The sequence below is a fragment of the Lepisosteus platostomus genome, chromosome 11 (genome assembly GCF_059453375.1).
Source record: "Lepisosteus platostomus isolate fLepPlt1 chromosome 11, fLepPlt1.hap1, whole genome shotgun sequence".
Taxonomy (NCBI): domain Eukaryota; kingdom Metazoa; phylum Chordata; class Actinopteri; order Semionotiformes; family Lepisosteidae; genus Lepisosteus; species Lepisosteus platostomus.
This window is the reverse complement of record NC_142621.1, coordinates 45,865,559-45,875,798: the sequence shown is the minus strand read 5'-3', so window position 1 is coordinate 45,875,798 and position 10,240 is coordinate 45,865,559. Positions and strand designations below refer to the sequence as shown.

Genomic DNA, 10,240 nt, shown 5'->3' with positions numbered 1-10,240 from the left:
TTTCACTTTCGCTTCGCCTCTGCGGGGGATTTTATTTTCCTCTTAAGGTCGTACGGTATTGCTTTCAAGAGAACGTTTTCTGCATACTACGACAAAGGACGAACGGGGAAAAAGTGAATTGGTCAAGTGAATGCAAGCCCCGTCTAAAAATGTACGCTATACTTTTATAATCTACCTCACCTAAAGCGATGGTTCTGTAACCATCGCCATAATTAAAAAAAAAAGTTCCGAAAAAAACAATGTATTTGCTCCAGAAACGGTGAAATGAAATGTTTAACCTTTAACGCCAATAACTGAAAACACTGAAATATATTAATTAATAACAATTAAACTATGTTAAATATTAGACGTAGGTCAAGCATCGAATAGATCGAATGTAAATGCTGACGGCTTTAATAAATGTGGTCAGTGACATTGCTCTTGGCACAAACTGCGTAACCTTCGTTAGAAGCCAGGAAAAATGTCTGAACTTGTTAAATGCAGAGTAACGAAGGGTTAGTCGACATAAAACAAATATTTCAGTTGGGTAGCAGCGTCACGCATGTGTAGGCTGCAAAGGAACAAGTAATAGGAGTATTCCCTGCTGAAAAGAGAAGAAAGAAAACACAACGTTTCGGCTGTGGAGTAAGGTTTTTGCCCACACCCGAAGAAGGCTCCACAGCCAAAACGTTGTGTTTTTCTTCTCTTTTCAGCAGGGAATCAACCTTTACTTGTTCCTTTGCAGCCTACGCATGCTGACACAGCTAGCCACCCGAACTACTGCAGTCTAGTATTATCGACTTCATATGGTATATTGTCTTCAATTGTAAGAGCTTTAACATACCAATTTCCACGCAGCTGGTTGTTACGACAATTAAGTATTGGACAATATGTTCTAAACTCAGCAGCTAGAATTTTTAATTAAGGTCTTGTCTGATGCTCACAACAAATTACTCCTGTTCTAGAATCTCTGCACTGGCTTCCAGTTGAATATAGGATAGACCTTTAGAGTCTTATTAATGACTTACAAGGAGCCTCTGGTTTTCCGATTCATATCTTGTCTGTCCCAAAACTGTGATTTAAAAAATCTTTTATGTTCAACCTTTATCTCTATTTTAAACTGGCCTTTTTAAGTATTATTTTTCAACTGTCTTAATTACAATGTAGTGCACTGTGATATTTTATACAACAGCCTCTTAGAACAGATTGTTAAAAACGAAGCAGCGTTATACATCAATATATCACATTATATTGAACACAAAAGTTAAAAGTTTACATAACATTGCCACCTGGTGGACAAACTTTTAAATACTGTACTGTTTTTCAGTTGAAACCTTGGGGGGGAATTTCTATCATATGCAACAGCAGTATTAATCGTCAGATATGAATTTTACATTTACACAGAAGCATCTTTTTACTATGAAATGTATTATATCTGTCATATTACTTCAAGAAATATATAGAACATATATAGTAAAAACTTGGACTTAAGGATCAACTGTTTGATTTAACTGTCACGAACAAGAGGCCAACTGGCCTAATCTAGGCTTGGCTGTCAGAAACTAATTGATTCAAGAATCTCGTCAATCATTTCTTGAGAGAATCCTGTCTGGGTAGCTTGTTCCACACTCCCACCACCCTTTGCGTAAAGGCCCGCCTCATGTTTTAAATGCCTTCCTTTTAGTTTCCACTCACACCACTAGTTTCACTGCTGATTCTAACGAAATCCAGTGTTTGACTTTCAGTGCTTTGAAGACCTCGATTACTCGAAGAAGAAGAATAAAACAATATTAGTAATATTACACTTATATAGCGGTTTTCTGGACAATCCACTTAAAGTACTTTACAGGTTAAGGGGACTCCCCTCCACACCACCAATGTACAGCCCTACCTGGACGATGTGACGGCAGCTCTCAGTGGGGAGGAGAACAGAGTGATGAAGCTAGTTCAGAGATGGGGATTATTAGGAGGCCATGACTGGTATAGGCCAGGGGGAAATTTGGCCAGAACACCAGGGTAACACCCCTATTCTTTTCAAGAAATGCCCTTTTTAATGACCATAATCAGGACCTCAGTTTTACATCTCATTTGAAGGATGGCACCTTTTTTACAGTATTGTGTCCCCATCACAATACTGGGACATTAGGACCCACACAGACCACAGGGTGAGCACCCCCTACTGGCCCAACTAACACCTCTTCCAGCAGCAACCTTAGCTTTCCCAGGAGTCTCCCCTCCAGGTACTGACCAGGCTCACACCTGCTGAGCTCCAGGGGGCTGCCAGCTGTGAGTTCCAGGGTGATATGGCCGCTGGCTGAATTATGCCCCTTTGTAGATCGACACTACATTCAAATTGAATAAAAATGAGAAACACAGAACATTAAGATTGCATATAGAACTCTCTGTGCTTGACTTCCGTAAGATAAAATAAAGCAAGCTTTAATTCTCACATTTTCAAAAGGTAGAATAATAATTAGGAGATAATAGCAATGTTATATTTTGTTCCTTTTTTAAAATGAGGCTCAGAGTCCAAATGCTAATGATTCTTTTATATTTGGCAATAGCTTTGACATTAAAACGCTTCTATGAGAAGCACAAAAAACACACTTCAACTGGCACATTCAAAAGCAATTAGCTCCAAGCCTTCTTATGGAGTAAAATATTTTTTTAAATCCTCATGAATAAGATGGAACACCTTGCCTTTATCCGATTAGCCAGTCCCTGCTATTGCACAGGAGATGCAATGTGATGGGAGAAAGCTTTGCATCAAAGCAAGTCATCAATATAGGCAAACTATGCAGCTGGATTGAAGAGCAAGAGCACAACATGGACACCAGAGCAGGGATCTGTGACCCAAGAGCTAGTAAATCACAATGATGCTCTCGCACCCTAGAAATAATGAAACTGCACATCCATTTTTCTTTTATCCCCCATTTTCAGCTTCTTTCAATTCAGGGTCGTCAGGGAGCCAGAGCCTACCGTGGTAAACCGGTACAAGGCAAAAGCCAATTAACCCACCGTTATGTTTACACTATGGTATGATACCAGAGCGCCTGGAGGAAATGCAAACACAGGGAGAACATACAGACTCCACACAGACAGCACCTCAGGTCTGTAATCAGACATAGGGTTCCAATGCTGCGAGGCAGCAATGCTAACCACTAGCTGCAGAATGAATAGGACCAGGGTAAATAAGAGCCCGAGTTGGGTGAAAGTCACTGAGAAAACCCCCATTCTTGCATGTTATTCGTACATTTTTAAAGTAAAAAAGTAATAACTAAAAACTGCAATTCCCAGAATTCCTGACACCAGCAGTAATCTTTCATCATCTCCATAAGAAAAAGGAAACAAAAAGAACTCAAAAGCAACTTCATATCAATCTTTATTGTATTTAGAAATTCACGCATCAAATCCTTTACCATTTACATCAGGGAGAATGAGAGACAAGTTTAACTTCATGCCTTTTCCAGCAGGCCTGGTGCACTACAGGATGGGCTGAAATGAAAGATACATAAAGTGCTTCTGTAGATGCATTAGAAAAAAAAAGTAAGATTGAAATTCCATGGCTCACACAGATAAGGGGGATACAAAATAAAAATGAAACAGTTCAAAGAAAGCAAGCTCAACCCAGGACAAGGCTGGACTTTCCCCCCGGCGGGTTTCTCCGGCCAGTCGGAGCAGCAGCAGGTACTGTTGGCGCCGAGGGCTGTGGTGCCTCTTCCTTCTGTTCCTGGACACTTTCAACCTCTTCTGAATTTTCTATTAAACAAAATCACATTGTGAATTCGCTTTCCTAATCAGGAAGGGACAAAATACTACTATACATTAAAACTGAATTTTTCACAACCAGATCACCCCTGGTGATACAAAATGTACTGAAGTGTGAGGGAAAATAGTATCTGTGTATTTAACTCATTTGTCTCCTCAAATACTGAAGGCTCATGACCTCAAAACACTGCCTGCAGTTACCAACTCTTGCCCTGTCCACTTTCATTTATTGTAAGGAAACTCAACTATAAGCAATGTTTAGGAAATTAAGGACTTGAGTTGCTATAGAAACACCACTGTAAAATGACAGGCTTTACACCACAAATAAAGAATTTCCCATGAAAGAGGTAAATTAAGTTTCTACACAAGTAAACACTTGACAGGTGTATGATTAATGTGAAGTCCACTTTACAGCCAATTATTATTATTTTGCTGGTCACATAATGTATTAGGATTTTCAGCAGAGCTGGATGTTCATTTGGGAAAATGAATTTTGTTTCCCTCCTACTAAAAAAAAAAAAGCTTACATTTCCAAAAGTATAACTGGCAATTCCCATGATTTTCTACTGACACTAGGTGAAAAGTATTTTAGATATTCACAGAAAAAAAAGAAACTGCACAAGCTAACATTGGAAGACCAAATTAAAATTAGTCTTGGCCTGATATAGAAAGATACCCTCCAAAAAAACAATGTTTTTTCACACATTAATAAAACAAAATATGGGTTTATCTCCAATACGCCACTGTTCAAGTACTCCAGTACTTCACATACTAATTTGCACAAATGCTATTTCAACTCTAGGCACATCTAACTAGGTTTTATTGTTTCAAAAGTGTTGACTAAGAACAAAACAGCAAAACTATGACTAAAACCACAGGAAGCAAAGGAAGGAACCATAAACGAAAATTTCACCTGGGGGCAAAAGCTGTCTAAAAGTGAAAGCAAGTTAAATTCTAACTCTACAATTCATGACAATTCTTTCAGAAAACTCTGATCTGTGGCGCCACAATCAAAGCAAAAAATATACTGAAGCAGTCTGTCTTCAAGCACACTACCAAGCTGTTCTATACAGCCAGGAACAATGTGTGTATGACACCGCATAACTGGAAGACAGGGACACATCAAGTGGGAAAACAATAAGGCCCCCAAGCCTTTAAACCAGTTCCCATCCAGATAAACAAAGCAAAAGACAGTATTTATATTATGGTATTAAACTGAACACAAAGCAGCAAACACACAAAGTAGGACCTGTACAATGTAGAACCCAAGACCCTGAAGTGCTCACACTGTATGTAACTGTAATCACCCTTTCCTTATTACAGGCTGTGTGCCCACTTAAAGCTAGCAGGCAAACATCAGGCTGTTATCGCCTACTGTTCCTTTAATGGCTTTTCAAACTTAATTTCTCAATACCGTGCATTTCTTTAGTTTTTATCCCTCCCCCAAATTAGGTATAACACAAGGACTAAACAACTTGGCTCAAAATAATCATTTTTCAATAAATTAAATCCTAATGCTTAGGGATTTAGTAATGAATGCCGTCAGGAGCCATAACTTAGAAATATGAGCAGATGTATTATATTGAGGAAAAAAAAAATCTTACCAGCACTGGCCTTTTCGGTTTCTCCATCCTGCAAACAAACGGTAAATGGTAAGTCAGTAGTGAAGTTTACAGGAAAATCAAATCAATTTACAAGGCCGACTAAACTCTACAATATCAAACTTGATAGCTGGAACTGTTTTACCAGTTTAGAATTCCAGGATTTTAAGCTGAACCTCCTGACTTTGAAAAACAAAGGTGGCAGCTACAAAATGCCCATACAAATTTGCTTAATCCACTACAGGTAAAAACAAAACTATATTCCTTAGAAATCTATGTAATGACCCCACTTAGTTTCTCAATGAAATGTCAAGCAAATATCTGCTATTATCATGTTCATTCCTGGATGTCAGGCACATCAGTCAATGATGCAGTCAAGAGGACCAACACAGGGGTTCAATATCTGTATTGCTTAAGTACTTTAAATGTGTTTTGATAAACAAACATAAGAACCAAATTCTGTCATCAAACACCCCCATGCAAAACGATGCTTATTCAAGGAGCATGAAACCATTCCAGGTACCGACCCCAGTTTTTGCTTCCTCCGAGACAGTGTTGGTCTGTACAACAGGCTGGGGGTGACACCTCCTCAGGGGAGCTGAGGGCTCACCACTGAATATACCTGTGGGCTTCCCACCTGCAAAGACACCAGGCAAGTGTGCTTATTAAATAGAGCACCATCTGCCTTGGTTTCTAGTTGTTACTGGCAAAAGGACTGAGAAGAAACAGAAAAAACAACAACAACAACAACCAAGAGAACGTCTTTTTGAAGACAAAAACAGAATAGATTTTTCAAATCAAATCAAGCTCGTGTAAAAAAGGCAAACATGCTTTAAGTTAAAGAATTAAAATCACTTATTTGCAATGATATGGGTTGTGATTTTACCTAACAAGAATATGAATTTCAATGCAGGAGACTTTTAGGCAAAAACAGGTTCATACTGTACAGTACATATCCCTCAAAAAGGAGTCGCAGTAAATCCCTTGTTAATTAAGCGCAAACCATTTTCAATCAGCTATTGTAATTCAACAATAACACACTCAAGAAGGCACTGAATGAACTTCAGCAGCAAGTGAATACCCTTTCATAAGAGATCTGGCATCAGAGCTCCCGAGCACATGTTCATAATGTAGCTACTTGGGCACTGCTCTCTTATGAAAGAAAAGTTTTAATGCTTGTATGTTGAACAGAGCTCAGTGTTGGCAGTGTATTTTTTAGCAGTTTTCTTTGGTATCATAGTACCTATAAAATAAATGAGAAACCCTGTCATTCAGACCCTCTCGTGTGCATATAAACGAATCGTAACTGTAGCCATTCAGATACAGAGTTGAAAGCTAAGGGATATTATATCAGATTTAAGAACAGCTGCAAAAGACTGGAGGCAACCTCTCTCATTCGGTGGCAAGTAGCTAACTGATTTAAGGTTTCCATCCAGATGTCAACAATATGGCTGTGTATCTTATTCAAAGAGGCCCACAAGCCTGTGTGTAGAAAAGGGGATTTTTTAAAATAAACTTTTCAATTGTTACTACTTGTGTCCTCAGGTTGTTGTTTCAATATTGTGTTTATTAAAACAGGTGTTCTATAAACAGATTCATGAAAAACACGCAAAAGTCCATCATCTTCCCAAAAAAGTAATATAACTTATGTTCCTTTAAAATCTCTCCTAACAGGCACATTACTTAAACTACTTATTGGCACTGAAATACCTCCTGCTAAATTCATTAATGAACAGATTCAGTCCAAGAATTCAGTATAAATGAATACTTCAGGACTACTTAAAAATGACAAGTCAAGCCCAAGCACACAGTAAGTGGCAAGCTACATGGATGGGTTAAATTGTTTCGCATCTACAATGGGAAAATGTGTCTTAGTTCATCCAACAGGCTGGTATTATGCAATCATGCTTCCTAGCCAAGTTTAAAACCATTCAGAAAAACTATTTAAAAAAAAATCAAGAAATCAAGCTGTACCCAGCTGCTGCTGAAAAGCATTCTAGCTAAAACTAGGACAATTCTTGAGGCGCTGTGTGTCATACACTTCAAGTTTGCAAGCTGCAGTACATGTATGTGAATGCAAACAGGTGGGAAAGGACACCATTGTGAACCTACAGGATGGTGCCAAAGGCTTACTGGATTACATGGCATAATGGCAAGTCTTTAAATCTCTGAAGTGGATCCATGATCAATCTACCCACAGTAATAATGAAAACTACTGCACTTCCACCTACTGAAGCAGTAAGACGTTAATAAACAGCCTCTGGTCACAGTGAGTGCAGACATACTACAGAAGACTAACAGTACTGAAAGGCAAAGAATATGAGGACAAAGGTGTACAGAGGGATGACTCATCAGGGACAGCTGCCAGCTGGGCAGAGCCTGCAACAGGATGCTGGACACTTCACTGAGGCGAATGGCGATTCCCCCGAGTGGGAGAGGAGGGGCCGACAAGCCTGATTGGGGAGCTGCGGTTTCGGTATTTACCCGGCGGGTTGTTCCGTCTGTGAGCGTGGGGGTCCTCGGGCTCGGCGAAGATGTTGGAGGCGGTTCGGTTCTTGCGAGTGTTCTGGGCTTTGGCCTCGTCGTCTCCGGTGCCGAAGGAGATGTTGGAGCCCCCGCCCGGTGGCCGCAGCACCCTGTGAGGGGCCCAGGAGACAAGCGCATGTCACGCCACGTCACGCCACGCCACGCGTGTGCACTGCAGCACCGCCCTGCCGCACGGACGGGCAATGCCGACACCAGCGGACCAGCTGCCCTCTTCATCTGAGGATTCCCTCCGCAAACGCGCAATACGGCGACAGATTCAAGTCTCGGACCCATAGGGAGCGGTAACTCTTCAAATCAATCAAAACCATTCGCTTGCATAAAAACGAGGGAGGCTATATAACGCCTGGAGAGGGGGGGGGACAGAAAAAACCCATACCAGATCAATGCAAAAATAAGACATCAGAGCCAACCAGCCATCTGCTTTGCTTCGCAGATAAACCAAAATTCACCTGCGCATTTGCACGCTTTACATCTCACTTTTGAATAGCATGCAAATACGCAGGGATGCGTCACTTAAAAACACGTTTCCGCCCGTGTCAACCCCAGAGAGGAGGCGGCGCCGCCGTGCCTCCGCAGTCGCCGGTACCTCGCTAACCCTGGGGAAAATGGATGCGCTCAGCCCTCCTCGGCGGCCACGACCCCCCGCCTTCTCCTCCTTCCTCATGGAAAGATCATGTCTACCAGCTGGCTCGGAGCAGCTGTCCCAGCCCCGGGGAGAGCAGACGCTCGCTTGTCGGTATACACAGCGAGCCGGGCCGGCGGAGCCAGACGCCCTGCAGCCCCTTGCGCGCAGACATGAGCTCACAGCACCCACAAAGGACTCGGATTAAGCAAGAAAAAAAAAAAAAGAGACCCCACCCAACGGACGAAGAGAAAAGGGGGACGAAAATGAAAGAATTAACGTTAGTGTCACGGCGTTACAATAACAACGACACGAGTCGAGAACTGGCGATTTACCCCTCCAAAAAAACGACTTATTTCCAAAAACGCCTGCAAAAAATAATAATAATGAAGGTTTCACGTCTTCAGACGAAAATTTCTGAGATTATGACGGGCCCTAAAATTGTGTGCTAGAAAGGAAAGCACTGCTAACGCTAAACCAAGCCCAAACTGTTATTTTAAAGCCATAGACGATTAACAACATAATCCTTTAGAGGGGAGAACAAAAAGGGAATCAACTCGTGACGTCCAGAGGAGCAGTATATAAATGACACACGACTCTGGGGTAGGATATACCCCCTCGTTTTATCGCTTATCTGGCAACGCCGCACCAGCATACTAGGGAGGGGGTGGGTTGTGAAAAGTGGACGAGATTTAGATCAAATCGCAAAAAGGCTCAGTCCAGATCGCGTTATCCCAATGCCCGGGTCTGGATAGAAAGCGGCTGAATGGCAATTTAGCGACAGAAAATAAGGTCGTGTCCGTACTCAGCCACACGACCGGAGTGTGCATCTCCCCTCAATCTGCGTAGGGTGAGGCAATGGAGGAGGAGGAGGAGGCGGGGGGGGGGGTTGTTCAATATTATTTTTTAGTTCTTGACAACACTTAAACGCGGATCTTGCGCCCGGGGTATGATTTACAACTCGTCTCTCTCTCTTTCTCTCGATTTTTGGGGTGTATCCCCCTCCCCACCACCACCACCACCACCACGACGAAGAGAGCACATCTGAACTCCGCTGCCCGGCTAGGAGGGGTTATTTCCTTTAAATAAAGTTCTGACCCCCCTTCCCCCCCCAAAAAAAAAACACCCTCCACCGTAATCGACTACAAAAATAAAGAAACACGCAACACGGGCTAACGAGGCAGTCAAAATTGCTCCCCGGACATTTCTGCCCTCGTCCCCCGATCTCTGAACGGGGTCTCCCCACCCGGAAAGAAGGCCGGCCCTGCCGCCAGGGCCCCCCAGACGGACGCTATCGGCACCGTTTGTGCCGAAATCGGGGCAAATCGCAAATCGTGCGCCCCATAATTAATAAGATAACGGGCTTCCATTTTCCTTTTGTCTGCGCCCAACCGTCTCTCTCTCTCTCTCTCCTACCTGGAACTGTTTTTCGAGCTGGGGTCCATCCCCTGGAAGGTGGTCGTCGTCGTCATTTTTTCACAGGGCAGTTTTCTTTCTCTCTCTCTCTCTCTCCCTTGTTGTTTCCCTGTCTCGTTTTTCAAGGCAGTTCGGTAATAATAATACCCCAAAAACAAATTCGGGGGGCACGACTGTACGCAGAGGGGAGGGAAAAAAAAAGACTGAGATGCGAGTAAAAGAGGGGGGAGGTCGGTCGGTGGTGGAAATCCTGTCCTCTCTCTCTCTTTCTCTCTCTCTGGCTCCACCCGGCTCTGACTAAACCAGA

The 10,240-nt window shown here is 42.4% G+C and overlaps 1 protein-coding gene across 1 annotated transcript; it reads right to left on the bottom strand.

Moving 5' to 3' along the window:
* Positions 1-3,344: 3,344 nt before the first annotated feature.
* Positions 3,345-10,226, bottom strand: LOC148652829 (jupiter microtubule associated homolog 1-like). The gene is made up of 5 exons (XM_088600035.1): positions 9,934-10,226; positions 7,833-7,984; positions 5,876-5,985; positions 5,352-5,379; positions 3,345-3,738 (listed from the first exon to the last, which is right to left on the bottom strand). Exons 1-5 carry the CDS (start codon positions 9,987-9,989, stop codon positions 3,602-3,604), a joined length of 483 nt encoding a protein of 160 aa, XP_088456161.1. The 5' UTR covers positions 9,990-10,226; the 3' UTR covers positions 3,345-3,601.
* Positions 10,227-10,240: the final 14 nt, after the last annotated feature.